This window comes from Stenella coeruleoalba (genome assembly GCF_951394435.1).
Source record: "Stenella coeruleoalba genome assembly, chromosome: 10".
Classification (NCBI taxonomy): Eukaryota; Metazoa; Chordata; class Mammalia; order Artiodactyla; family Delphinidae; genus Stenella; species Stenella coeruleoalba.
In genome coordinates, this window is record NC_137156.1 from 7,233,814 (window position 1) to 7,249,115 (window position 15,302).

A 15,302-nucleotide genomic window follows, 5' to 3' on the forward strand; every position below is an offset into this window, starting at 1 on the left:
TTCAGTAATTTTGGCACCTCACTCCTTTCAGATCGAGTTAAACATGCTTTTAAATAGATGGATGTGGCCTATTACTAGACCTCATTTCCTTACTAAGGACTTCAAATGAAATTAAGTACTTGCTCTCCAATGTTAAAAGGGTCTCAGATATTTTCACAAGTTCACATATTCAAAAAGAAAGCAAAGTCTGATCGTACACACCAGAGATAAAGTCTTTGAGAGGATTACCAAGTGATGGTTTATATTCTGTGACCTCTTTACTAGTAACACATGTTCAAGAGGAAATTGGGAGTGATTTCCGACTTCTCTCCTTTGTCAATTTCCTCACTCTTTTCTCTCCTTTACACATGGGCACCTTTAAGTGGTGTAAATTGCATTTTCCTCCACCTTCTTCTCAATTTAGATTCTCTCTTTCCTGATGAGATTTTATCTCTTTAGCTCATACTAAATAATCCTTCGGTTACATTTTACATCAATTCCTTCATTCATTACCACTTGATAAGTTAGCATACGCATGTGTTATTATTTTTAATAAGTTCACATTAATGTGTTAAGTATCCGTATTGTATCCCAAAAATTAAATTAAAGAAACAAAATTTATTCCCTAGTATCTTCCTGCTTCTCATTGATATCTATTTAGTTCTGAAAAAAGAAAGCAAAATATACAGAAGTCTTAACTAATACTACTATGGATATTCCTCATGGCTTTTTTCCTTCACATTTCTATTTAACTGATATAATATACTCTAACTTTAAAATCAAAATGACCAGTTTCTAGTAACACATTTATAAGTGTGCTTAGTGATACATCTATTTCTCTTACAGGTCTTTCTCTGAAATTTTGGGAAGGTTCTTCTATCAAATATAAGTATATGACAGAGTGTAGAAGAAAATAAGTAATACTTTGTGATCTGAACAAAGGGGGAAAAAAACTGCCTGAAATTTGTAAGAACTGACAGTGTTTTCGATGATATTTTCCTTTGCATTAAAAAGCAGCAAATAGCTTTTGATGCCGACTCGCTCAACTCGAAAGGAAATCAACGATCGAGTAACAAACGCGCGCCACAGCAACAAAATCATTTCTAACCCGTGACAACCAAAACCTAGGAAGTTTGTAAAAGAATGTGATTTGTCGTCAGGGGGCATCGGGTCCCCGGGTGCAGCGCCCAGCTCTGGCTGCCCTCACAGCCACGGCCGAGGGGCGCGGGCAGCGCGGCTCCAGGCCTGGTGGGCACAGACCAGCAAGAGAGTGAATTCTGCATACTGCACAGCTCATCGCTCAGTTCAGGGCAGTCAGATTGCATCTGGGATCAACCGATTGTGCTTCATGAAACCGTCAGCCCGCATCTGTGTCTGGATGTTTTCTCCCGTCCGGCTGTAAACAAGGCCGGCTCCGGGGTCTTCGCCCTCCTTCACGTGCGCGGAGGACCCCGCAGTCAGACCCGCTCAGCGGCCTCAGAGCCAAAGTTAAAGTTCCTTCTTCCAGACAGCGGTTCCAGGGCGTACCGGGGAGTCATGGGAAGAAGCAACTTTGGAATGACAGACTCAGGGTCCCTTTTCAGAGATGCATACCTTAGATTCCTACGTAGCCTGGCGTGGCATGTCTCTTCCACGAAATTAATTTAGGTGTTCCTAACATGAACCACTGTTGTTTTTTTTTCTTTGGCCAACTAGCTCAGCAGCGTCATCATGTTGGGGAGGAGGGTGGTGGTGATTGTTTTTGTTGTTTCACTGCTCTGGGGCTTCGCTAGGATCAGCCAAAAAAAAAAAAAAAGGCACGGATAGAAATACTGTCAATCTGGTCCACCTCCAGGAACCCAATCATGCCTGAATTGCTGCGAGGAGAGTAATGATGGTAAACAGGAACAGGTATGTTGGCTTCTGTTCTCCCCCACTTCGGCCACCGTGTTGCCTTAACAATAAAGCAAAATACGGTTTGGAAGCAACATCACCTCAATAATAAAAGGTAGGGGGTGTCATTGAAGCCGTCTTCCTTGGCAAGTGGCATAAAGGTAACATTTAGTGTCCACGACATTGAATTCTCCTAGCCAGCTGGTGTGTCCCTGTTAAGACTTTCATTTATTCGGCTTGAGCTGGAACTCTTTTTGTTCTCCCAGTCTATTACTTTGTCGATTTAAGGGATAACAGCCAAAGTGAAACAGCTTGCAATTTGCACCTGTCTGCTCTAAGCATTCCATGTTAGATTACGTGGGGAGCACACTCTTCACTGCTAATGAGAATAAGACTGGGTAGGGCTGAATGCAACTTTATTGGGAGGGCTTATAGGGTATTATAGTGTTTTTTCTTCTGTAAATGATCTGATAAGGACCTCTGCATTTTCATCTTTTAGAGGTCCCAGAGTAGAAGAATAACACTCAAAAAATATAAAGTTGCATATTCTTCTTAAAAAAATTAAATGTCATTTAACTATGAACTGAATTAATATTCAGCCTGAGTTGCCTCAGATGAGAAAGAAAACATTTCAATGCTAAATGATTTCCAAGTTGTTGTAAGATAAAACACCTATACAGACCTTTAATTTGTAAAACTGGCCATGAAAAAAAAAAGTAGATAAAAACTTTTTAGATATCTTTCAGAAATGGGACTAGCTTTGGAAAAAGATGTCAAGTGCTTGAAAGTAAACCAAAGTCCTCTGCTTATACTGCCTTTGAAAATTTAAGAACTGAATCGAAAATAAAACTTCAGGTGACTGACTTCCATATCATACATAGATATAGATATATTCATCTAAATCATTATCATGTGAATCACAGATTAAATTTCCAGCAAATGCAAAAACGTCAGCACATATGATTCTCTCCAACCTTTTCTAGAAGTTCTGCGCATCCACCTCAGTTTTGAGTCCTCTGAGGCATTAAATCAGTGGGCTGTCATCTATTTTTCAAGAATTTAAATTAAGCTCATTGCAATGAAAGAATTTTAGTTATGGCTTATAGCATTTTCCCAAACCTTATGTATTTTTTAAAAAATCATCATAATAATGTTTGAATAATTTGGCAAAACATCCTTGAAGATGATCCAAAATTTAGTAAATTATATTTATATACCTTCTTTAATCAAAGGGCCCAATGTTACATTTGGATTCCACAAATTTCTCACATTGGCGCTTCCTGTTGAAATAATCATGACGGGTTAAATGAAGTTGAGGTGTTCACAGACGTGGTCTCGCTGGTAATTACTCTAGTTTAATATGATTGTTGGCCCGCACCTCGCCTGACAGAGAACCTTCCAACTTGTCAGTGATGGACCCTTTCAGCACAGCTTCAGGAGCTCCGCCAGCCACTGCCGAGTCTGGTTAGGTCAAAGGGTTGAGCCATGTGTAATTCAGAACAGAGGAGGTCCCACGGTCACTCCACAAAAACAATTACGCTACTTATTTCACTCTAGCCCTTGCCCAAAACTCACAGGCCTCACAGTTTCAGCGCAGTCAATCTAATTCTGCCCCTGGGCGATAAGCCACATGAAAATATGTGGTGCTGTGTTTATAAATCTAATCAAAAATAGAACAGTGGACGGGCACAGTGAAGCCCTACTATGGATGACGGGAATCCTTGGAAACTCTGAAGGCACTTTTGTTTAACTTCTAGAGACTCTTCTGCTATTACATTGTCTGCTACACTCGTTCATCATCCTCTTTATTCGTAAGTGCTGCAAAAGAGACTACATTTCTGCTCACTTCTGTACTTTCCCTCCACAGATAATATTATGAAAAATAAAGCTTAAAAGGCTGCTTTTAAAGAAAAAAAAATAAAAATCAAAGAAGGGGCTACTGTTTTATCAGTCTTACCTGTCTGTCCATGTTCTCGGCTTCTTGCCCTTGGCAATGCACAGATTTAAGTCAAGTTCCTCTAAAAAAGAAAAACAGTTGAAAACTAGAATAAATTGGTCCCATTTTAAGACATATTAAGCAATTTGGAGTAGGAAAGATAGAGCTATGATACTTCTTAATGGTCCCCCAAAATCTCAGTATAAAGTCAATAGGATTTGATTTGGTGCCTTTTTAAAATATTTTTTTAAACTTTATTGAAGTATAGTTGATTTACAATGTCATGTTAGTTTCCAGTGTACAGCACAGTGATTCAATTATACATATACATATTCCTTTTCAGATTCTTTTCTCTTATAGGTTATTACAAAATATTGAGTATAGTTCGCCATGCTGTACAGATGGTAACTTGTTTTCATTGTTGTTCTTGTTTGCTTAGCTTAGCCTAATAAACTGAGAGCTGGCAAATCGTCACGAGATGTTTTACAAAAGTAATCTGTAGGGAAAGTTCAAACTTCATCTAGACAGCCTATACTTCCCGTGTTCATGCCTAAAATGTGGCCAGTACAGACTGCACTGAAGTTTATGATGAAAACTTGCTGTCACATGCTTTTGGTAGCTTTTATATTTCTCTTTTTAAAAATTAGAATCTCGTTCTGCGACTGTCATACTAGATAATATCTGATAAAGTCAATGGTAGATATGTGTACTTAGGTAGCAAGCAGATTAAATCCTGAGAACATTATCCAGCAAAGATATGGAACACATACACTTCACCAAAGGAAATGTGTTTGTAGCACTCATAAAACTCCTAGAGTCATGCAATAAGTTATCAAATTCAATCTGTAAGCTATTCCATTTGATATTATTTCAATTGATAAAAATACTACACTAGAATACAATCCGGGGCCAGATGATTATAATAAATGGGAAATGAGTGATAGTCCCAGCATTTATTAGATTACTGTAAATAGTCACCAAAAGAGCCTTTTAAACTTGGAATTTGCCTTTTGAAATGGTTATCAGTATTTGGCAGTAAAACAAAGTACATCATGTATGAATGATATATATATTTTTTTTTATCCAGAGGTCTCAGTCATAGTTTTAAAAAGTCACTCTACAAAGGGCAAGTGAGCTCTTACATGGCAATCAATGTTGCAAAAGGAAAGAGTTCAGTCCTTTTAGTGTTAATTTTAAAACTCTTTTTTATGTAAGAGCGACATGAAAGATGCAAAGGGTATATCGATTACTTCCTAAAATAAGGGAAATACGTGTAAAATTATTTAAAAGAAAAAACTGACATCAAAATGAGAAAATTTCAGTCAAGTAACAGAAATTGAAGTTCGACTTGCTTGTTTTTTCCATGGCACAGTGACTGAAGAGGAATTCAAAAACATCTATTACTGGGAATGAACGTGAAGTGGAAATCTGTTTTCTTTTGTTTCCTTGAATTTGGTATCAATCTAACAGCTAATATTTGTCTTTAAAATGTTTGTAATTTGTAAAGTTGATCATGTTTTTCTCATCATAAATTTATTTGGAGACATAGAATTCAAAACATGCAAGCCAAGAAGCACAGGTTGGCTCTATTCACATCAATACAGTGCTCAGGAGACTCCCAAATGAGGCAGACCACTTCTCTCCCTTCACAGAAGGCTGCATTTTAAACATCTTTCTGCACCAGTATTCAGAATGCAATACTGGTACAGTAAGACTGAGTACAGCTGTGAAATAAGATCACGATCCCTTCATTTTCTCATAGAAAGCATGTAGTTGAATCTAGAAAATACTTTGATAGAACCAAGTGGTGTATCATTTTAAAAGCAGGTATCACTAGAGAAGTAAAACCGAGTATTCCTTGGTCTCATGAGTAAAAGGTGTGGCAGAAGTTCCCTCCCTGCTTGGAATCTCTGGGAGCTTAGATCAAGTATCATTTGCAATACGGAATGTCACTCTCCAAGGCTCCATGAGCTGGAATTTGGGGCTTGTAGTCATATGCCTTACAACTGAGAGACAGCCTCCCAAACAGAGGTAATAAAGAATAATCGATGAAAGTGGGGTGTTAAAGTCCCCTACTATGATTGTGTTACTGTCGATTTCCCCTTCTATGGCTGTTAGCATTTGCTTTATGTATTGATGTGCCCCTATGTTGGGTGCATAAATATTTACAATTATCATATCTTCTTCTTGGATTGATCATTATGTACTGTCCTTCCTTGTCTCTTGTAATAGTCTTTATTTTAAAGTCTATTTTGTCTGATATGAGAATTGCTACTCCAGCGTTCTTTTGATTTACATTTGCATGGAATATCTTTTTCCATCCCCTCACTTTCAGTCTGTGTGTGTCGCTGGGTCTGAAGTGGGTCTCTTGTAGACAGCATATATACAGGTCTTGTTTTTGTATCCATTCAGCCAGTCTATGTCTTTTGGCTGGAGCATTTCATCCACTTACCTTTAAGGTAATTATCAGTATGTATGTTCCTATTACCATTTTCTTAATTGTTTTGGGTTTGTTACTGTAGGTCTTTTTCTTCTCTTGTGTTTCCTGCCTAGAAAATTTCCTTTAGCATTTGTTGTAAAGCTGGTTTGGTGGTGCTGAACTCTCTTAGCTTTTGCTTGTCTGTAAAGGTTTTAATTTCTCCATCAAATCTGAATGAGATCCTTGCTGGGTAGAGTAATCTTGGTTGTAGGTTTTTCCCTTTCATCACTTTAAATACGTCCTGCCACTCCCATCTGGCTCTCAGAGTTTCTGCTGAAATATCAGCTGTTAACCTTATGGGGATTCCCTTGTGTGTTTTTTGTTGTTTTTCCCGTGCTGCTTTTAATATTTTTTCTTTGTATTTAACTTTTGATAGTTTGCACAACAAAGGAAACCATAAACAAGATGAAAAGACAACCCTCAGAATGGGAGAAAATATTTGCAAATGAAGCAACTGACAAAGGATTAACCTCCAAAATTTACAAGCAGCTCATGCAACTCAATATCAAAAAAACAACCCAATCCAAAAATGGGCAGAAGACCTAAATAGGCATTTCTCCAAAGAAGATATACAGAGAGCCAACAAACACATGAAAGAATGCTCAACATCACTAATCATTAGAGAAAGGCAAATCAAAACTACAATGAGGTATCACCTCACACCAGTCAGAATGGCCATCATCAAAAATCTACAAACAATAAATGCTGGAGAGGGTGTGTTGAAAAGGGAACCTTCTTGCACTGTTGGTGGGAATGTAAATTGATACAGCCACTATGGAAAACAGTATGGAGGTTCCTTAAAAAACTAAAAATAGAACTACCATACCACCCAGCAATCCCACTACTGGGCATATACCCTGAGAAAACTGTGAATGAAGAAGAGACCTGTCCCACAATGTTCACTGCAGCACTATTTACAATAGCCAGGACATGGAAGCAACCTAAGTCCATTGATAGATGAATGGATAAAGAAGATGTGGCACATAGATACAATGGAATATTACTCAGCCATAAAAAGAAATGAAATAGAGTTATTTGCAGGGAGGTGGATGGACCTAGAATCTGTCATACAGAGTGAAGTAAGTCAGAAAGAGAAAAACAAATACCGTATGCTAACACATATATATGGAATCTAAATTTTTTTTAAAAATGGTTCTTAAGAACCTCTGGGCAGGACAGGAATAAAGACGCAGATGTAGAGAATGGACTTGAGGATGCGGGGAAGGGGACGGGCAAGCTGGGACGAAGAGAGAGAGTGGCATGGACATATATACACTACCAAATGTAAAATAGATGGCTAGTGGGAAGCAGCCACATAGCACAGGGAGATCAGCTCAGTGCTTTGTGACCACCTAGAGGGGTGGGATAGGGAGGGTGGGAGGGAGATGCAAGAGGGAGGAGATATGGAGATATATGTATAGGTATAGCTGATTCACTTTGTTATAAAGGAGAAACTAACACACCATTGTAAAGCAATTATACTCCAATAAAGATGTTAAAAAAAAAAAAGAAGAAGAATCGAGCCACCGTGAGCTGTAGAAGAATCAGAGAGCATGTGACCTGGCTGTAGGGCATAAAGAGACGTGGGCAATGTATTGGTTCTGGCCTAAACATTGCTACCTGAACGTGTGTTCCCAGTGCAATTCCTGGGAATTTAATTTGAAGGCCTCTAAAGTAGGAAAGAACTGCTAAAAAGTAAAATATTGACCCAATTACTAAAAGTTGCGACAAGTAGATGAAGAACATAGGTGTGAGGCCAGTGCCAGAGGCCAGATCGGTGAGAAGGACACATGGACAGCAGAGTGAAGTCTGAGGAGTGGGCAGGATTAGGAGACAAATAGAAAAAGATGGACGGAGAAGAGCTATGAGCACAGAGGGGCGATGAGAATGATAAGTTCAGAGAACAATGGGTAGAATTTGTCAGCAAATCATAATTTCAATAAATTAGTGCGTTATGAATAGCCACCACACCCCCTAAAAACCTATCACTTGTATAACTCGCAAAAGATGGAGCCAATCAGAAAACTGATATATTTGCCAAACTATCTGTATGACCTATATTGTCAAGAAAGTCCAAAGTAGCGTTCTTTTCATTAGAAAAGAAAGAAAAGAAAAATAACAGTTATAAACGTTATCAATTTATCAAGCCAAACCTTGCTTTTGGCTTTTCAGGAACACTTGACTTAATGAACTAATGAGCACCATTATGGAATTTTCACTCTGGCTACAACTTTGGACCACGGAGTAGCATGTTTGTTGAAATTCAAGCAGCCTACAATAGGAATCACGTTTTAAAATCTGGCCTCAAACTTGCAAGCAGGTTGATAACTGCAATATAACCTGCTTGCAAGTAACCCGCTGACCATATCCTGTTGGGCCCAGGTTAATAATCACTAAAAATCTAATTTGTACAGTCACTTTTTTTTTGGTTTGTTTTAAGGCTGATCTTAAAATGGCTTTCACTGAAATTGTTGACCTTGTATTGCAAATTAAATCCTGGCATTGCCAAATCTCTGACAACTGGTTCATTGCTTCCAGAGAAGGGAATTAGCATGGCTACAGCTGTCATTCCATTGCATTTTTCTTCTCAAGCAGACCAGCAAGGGCAAAAATGGTGTTAGACAGAGGTCGCAAGCCAGATTCTGTCTGCAAACATGTTTTGTTTGACCTCCACAGTAATTTAAAACATATTGAGCCAATATTTTAAAATAAGAAAATTGCAGTCAAAATCCGACTTCTGGCTTCTCTTGGAAAATTAAAAAATTCGGCAACATTGATGGTGCGTGGTGGCAGCATGCTCTTTAGGCAGTGTTATTAATGTCTAGGGTCCCCACTCTCCCTGTTGCAGACTACAAACCAAAATGTAAGCTCCATAAAGGCAAGTCTTGCTGACTTCACTGCTGCATCCTCAGAGCCTAGAATAGAGCCTGGCAAGTGGTGGGTGCTTGGCAAATATTTAATGTTGAAGGAAATGATCTCAGGAGCAGACAGGTAACTTTAATGGGTGACTTTTTAAAACAGTAGACAGTGCCCAGGAACTGTCACAACATGCCTCAATCTAAAAAAAAAAGGGGGAAGGTCAAATAAATTCTGCCGGTCCTTAGGCAGAGAGAGAGACAGAGTACTCACATATCATTCTGCTTGCTCTGCTGTTTTTCTTATAAAGAAATATTTCTCTGTATCCCTGCCACTCTCAAAAGTAAAGCCACGGGGGGTCGAAGGGAAGATGGCGGAAGAGTAAGACGCGGAGATCACCTTCCTCTCCACAGATACACCAGAAATACATCTACACGTGGAACAACTCCTGCAGAACACCTACTGAAGGCTGGCAGAAGACCTCAGACCTCCCAAAAGGCAAGAAACTCCCCACGTACCTGGGTAGGGCAAAAGGAAAAAAGAATAAACAGAGACAAAAGAATAGGGACGGCACCTGCACCAGTGGGAGGGAGCTGTGAAGGAGGAAAAGTTTCCACACACTAGGAAGCCCCTTCGCGGGCGGAGACTGTGGGAGGCGGAGCGGGGAGCTTCGAAGCCGCGGAGGAGTGCACAGCAACGGGTGCGGAGGGCAAAGCGGGAAGATTCCCGCACAGAGGATCGGTGCCGACCGGCACTCACCAGCCCGAGAGGCTTGTTTGCTCACCCGCCGGGACGGGCGGGGCTGCGAGCTGAGGCTCTGAGGCTAGGGTTTCGGTTTCGGACGGAGCGCAGGGAGAGGACTGGGGTTGGCGGCTTGAACATAGCCTGAAGGGGTTAGTGCACCACAGCTAGCCGGGAGGGAGTCCGGGGAAAAGCCGGCACCTGCCGAAGAGGCAAGAGACTTTTTCTTCCCTCTTTGTTTCCTGGTGCGTGAGGAGAGGGGTTTAAGAACGCTGCTTAAAGGAACTCCAGAGACGGGCGCGAGCCGCGGCTAAAAGCGCGAACCCCAGTGACGGGCGCGAGCCGCGGCTGAAAGCGCGGACCCCAGAGACGGGCGCGAGCCGCGGCTGAAAGCGCGGACTCCAGAGACGGGCGCGAGCCGCGGCTGAAAGCGCGGACCCCAGAGACGGGCGCGAGCCGCGGCTGAGGGCGCGGACCCCAGAGACGGGCGCGAGCCGCGGCTGAGGGCGCGGACCCCAGAGACGGGCGCGAGCCGCGGCTGAGGGCGCGGACCCCAGAGACGGGCGCGAGCCGCGGCTGAGGGCGCTGACTCCAGAGACGGGCGCAAGCCGCGGCTGGAGGCGCGGACCCCAAGGCGGGCGGGAGACGTTGGGGCTACTGCTGCCGCCACCAAGGGGCCTGTGCGCGAGCGCAGGTCGCTCTCCACTCCCCTCTTCCGCGGAGCCTGTGCAGCCCGCCACTGCCGGGTTCCCGGGATCCGGAGACGACTTCCCCGGGAGAGCGCACGGCGGGCCTCGGGCTGGTGCAGAGTCACGCCGGACTTTGCCGCCGCAGGCCCGCCCCGCATTCCGTGCCCCTCCCTCCCCGCCGCCGGCCTCCGTACGCCAGAACCCCCGAATCAGCGGCTCCTTTAACCCCGTCCTGTCTGAGCAAAAAACAGACGCCCTCCAGCGACCTACACGCAGAGGCAGGGCCAAATCCAAAGCTGAGCCCCTGGGAGCTGTGAGAACAAAGAAGAGAAAGGGAAATCTCTCCCAGCAGCCTCAGAAGCAGCGGATTAAAGCTCCACAATCAACTTGATGTACCCTGCATCTGTGGAATACATGAATAGACAGCCAATCATCCCAAATTAAGGAGGTGGACTTTGGGAGCAAGATCTATGATTTTTCTCCCTATTCCTCTTTTTGTGAATGTGTATGTGTATGCTTCTGTGTGAGATCTTGTCTGTATAGTCTTGCTTCCACCATTTGTCCTAGGTTCTATCCGTCCATGGTTTTTTCTTAAAATTTTTTTTTTCTTAATAATCAATTTTAATTTTAAGAACGTTATTATACTTTACCTTCGTCCTTTCTTTCTTTCTTTCCTTCCTTCCTTCCCTCCTTTAGACAACGAATCATCCCAAATTGAGGAGGTGGTCTCTGACAGCAAGATTTATGATTTTTCCCCCTTTACCTCTTTTTGTGAGGGTGTATGTGTACGCTTCTGTGTAAGACTTTGTCTGTATAGCTTTGCTTCCAACATTTGTCCTAAGGTTCTATCCGTCCCTTTTTTTTTTTTTTTTTTTTTTTTCTAATTAAGAATTTTTTAATTCAATAACTTTATTATACTCTATTCTATTTTTACTGTATCTTCTTTCTGTTTTCCCTTCTTTCCCTCCTCCCTTCCTTCCTCCCTCCCTCCTTTCGTTCCTTCTTGCCTTCTTTCCTTCCTTGCTTCTTTCTTTCTTCCTTCCTTCCTTCCCTCCTTCCTTCCCTCCTTTAGATAACGAATTATCCCAAATTGAGGAGGTGGTCTCTGACAACAAGATTTATGATTTTTCCCCCTTTACCTCTTTTTGTGAGGGTGTATGTGTACGCTTCTGTGTAAGACTTTGTCTGTACAGCTTTGCTTCCAACATTTGTCCTAAGGTTCTATCCGTCCTTTTTTTTTTTTTTTTTTTTTTTTTTCTTTTCTAATTAAGAATTTTTTAATTCAATAACTTTATTATACTCTATTTTATTTTTACTGTATCTTCTTTCTGTTTTCCCTTCTTTCCCTCCTTCCTTCCGTCCTCCCTCCCTCCTTTCGTTCCTTCTTGCCTTCTTTCCTTCCTTGCTTCTTTCTTTCTTCCTTCCTTCCTTCCTTCCTTCCCTCCTTCCTTCCCTCCTTTAGACAACGAATTATCCCAAATTGAGGAGGTGGTCTCTGACAGCAAGATTTATGACTTTTCCCCCTTTACCTCTTTTTGTGAGGGTGTATGTGTACGCTTCTGTGTAAGACTTTGTCTGTACAGCTTTGCTTCCAACATTTGTCCTAAGGTTCTATCCGTCCTTTTTTTTTTTTTTTTTTTTTTTTCTAATTAAGAATTTTTTAATTCAATAACTTTATTATACTTTATTTTATTTTTACTGTATCTTCTTTCTTTTTGTTTTTACTTCTTTCCCTCCTTCCTTCCTCCCTCCCTCCCTCCCTCCTTTCGTTCCTTCTTGCCTTCTTTCCTTCTTTGCTTCTTTCTTTCTTTCTTTCTTCCTTCCTTCCTTCCTTCCTTCCTTCCCTCCTTCCTTCCCTCCTTTCCTTCTTTCTTTCCTCATACGTCTACTAATTCCCTCTACTTTTTCTCCCTTTTATTCTGAGCCGTGTGGATGAAAGGCTCTTGGTGCTCCAGCCAGGAGGCAGGGCTCTCCCTCTGAGGTAGGAGAGCCAACTTCAAGACACTGGTTCACAAGAGACCTCCCAGCTCCAGATAATATCAAACGGCGAAAATCTCCCAGAGACCTCCATCTTAACACCAGCACCCAGCTTCACTCAACGACCAGCAAGCCACAGTGCTGGACAACCTGTGCCAAACAACTAGCAAAACAGGAACACAACCCCACCCATTAGCAGAGAGGCTGCCTAAAATCATAATAAGGCCACAGACACCCCAAAACACACCACCAGACGTGAACCTGCCCACTAGAGAGACAAGATCCAGCCTCTTCCACCACAACACAGGCACTAGTCCCCCTCACCAGGAAGCCTACACAACCCACTGAACCAACCTTAGCCACTGGAGACAGACATCAAAAACAGGAGGAACTACGAACCTGCAGCCTACAAAAAGGAGACCCCAAACACAGTAAGATAAGCAAAATGAGAAAACAGAAAAACACACAGCAGATAAAGGAGCAAGATAAAAATGCACCAGACCTAACAAATGAAGAGGAAATAGGCAGTCTACCTGAAAAAGAATTCAGAATAATGATAGTAAGGTTGATCCGAAATCTTGGAGATAGAATGGACAATAGAATGGACAAAATGCAAGAATCAGTTAACAAGGACCTAGAAGAACTAAAGATGAAACAAGCAATGATGAACAACACAATAAATGAAATTAAAAATACTCTAGATGGGATCAATAGCAGAATAACTGAGGCAGAAGAACGGATAAGTGACCTGGAAGATAAAATAGTGGAAATAACTACTGCAGAGCAGAATAAAGAAAAAAGAATGAAAAGAACTGAGGACAGTCTCAGAGACCTCTGGGACAACATTAAACGCACCAACATTCGAATTATAGGGGTTCCAGAAGAAGAAGAGAAAAAGAAAGGGACTGAGAAAATATTTGAAGAGATTATAGTTGAAAACTTCCCTAATATGGGAAAGGAAATAGTTAATCAAGTCCAGGAAGCACAGAGAGTCCCATACAGGATAAATACAAGGAGAAATACGCCAAGACACATATTAATCAAACTGTCAAAAATTAAATACAAAGAAAGCATATTAAAAGCAGCAAGGGAAAAACAACAAATAACACATAAGGGAATCCCCATAAGGTTAACTGCTGATCTTTCAGCAGAAACCCTACAAGCCAGAAGGGAGTGGCAGGACATACTGAAAGTGATGAAGGAGAAAAACCTGCAACCAAGACTACTCTACCCAGCAAGGATCTCATTTAGATTTGATGGAGAAATAAAAACCTTTACAGACAAGCAAAAGCTGAGAGAGTTCAGCACCACCAAACCAGCTTTACAACAAATGCTAAAGGATCTTCTCTAGGCAAGAAACACAAGAGAAGGAAAAGACCTATAATAACGAACCCAAAACAATATAGAAAATGGGAATAGGAACATACATATCGATAATTACCTTAAATGTAAATGGACTAAATGCTCCCACCAAAAGACACAGATTAGCTGAATGGATACAAAAACAAGACCCTTACATATGCTGTCTACAAGAGACCCACTTCAGACCTAGAGACACATACAGACTAAAAGTAAGGGGATGGAAAAAGATATTCCATGCAAATGGAAACCAAAAGAAAGCTGGAGTAGCAATTCTCATATCAGACAAAATAGACTTTAAAATAAGGACTATTAAAAGAGACAAAGAAGGACACTACATAATGATCAAGGGATCGATCCAAGAAGAAGATATAACAATTGTAAATATTTATGCACCCAACATAGGAGCACCTCAATACATAAGGCAAATACTAACAGCCATAAAAGGGGAAATTGACAGTAACACATTCATAGTAGGGGACTTAAACACCCCACTTTCACCCATGGACAGATCATCCAAAATGAAAATAAATAAGGAAACACAAGCTTTAAATGATACATTAAACAAGATGGACTTAATTGATATTTATAGGACACTCCATCCAAAAACAACAGAATACACATTTTTCTCAAGTGCTCACGGAACATTCTCCAGGATAGATCATATCTTGGGTCACAAATCAAGCCTTGGCAAATTTAAGAAAATTGAAATTGTATCAAGTATCTTTTCTGACCACAACGCCATGAGACTAGATATCAATTACAGGAAAAGATCTGTAAAAAATACAAACACATGGAGGCTAAACAATACACTACTAAATAACCAAGATGTCACTGAAGCAATCAAAGAGGAAATCAAAAAATACCTAGAAACAAATGACAATGGAGACACAACGACCCAAAACCTGTGGGATGCAGCAAAAGCAGTTCTAAGGGGGAAGTTTATAGCAATACAAGCCCACCTTAAGAAGCAGGAGACATCTAGAATAAACAACCTAACCTTGCACCTCAAGCAATTAGAGAAAGAAGAACAAAAAAACCCCAAAGCTAGCAGAAGGAAAGAAATCATAAAAATCAGATCAGAAATAAATGAAAAAGAAATGAAGGAAACAATAGCAAAGATCAATGAAACTAAAAGCTGGTTCTTTGAGAAGATAAACAAAATAGATAAACCACTAGCCAGACTTATCAAGAAAAAAAGGGAGAAGACTCAAATCAATAGAATTAGAAATGAAAAAGGAGAGGTAACAACTGACACTGCAGAAATAAAAGAGATCATGAGAGATTACTACAAGCAACTCTATGCCAATAAAATGGACAATCTGGAAGAAATGGACAAATTCTTAGAAATGCACAACCTGCCAAGACTGAATCAGGAAGAAATAGAAAATATGAACAGACCAATCACAAGCAC

General features: G+C 40.9%; 1 protein-coding gene across 3 annotated transcripts in view; it reads right to left on the reverse strand.

Annotated features, from left to right (window-relative positions):
- The window catches only part of LOC307192803 (uncharacterized protein), a 268,351-nt gene that overhangs the window by 230,945 nt on the left and 22,104 nt on the right, over positions 1-15,302 (reverse strand). For all 3 annotated transcript variants that reach the window (XM_079934104.1, XM_079934105.1, XM_079934103.1), the window contains exon 3: positions 3,809-3,869. In XM_079934104.1, coding sequence (XP_079790230.1) covers positions 3,809-3,820 — 12 coding nt within the window. In that variant the 5' untranslated portion in view covers positions 3,821-3,869. The remainder of the gene's footprint in view (positions 1-3,808; positions 3,870-15,302) is intronic.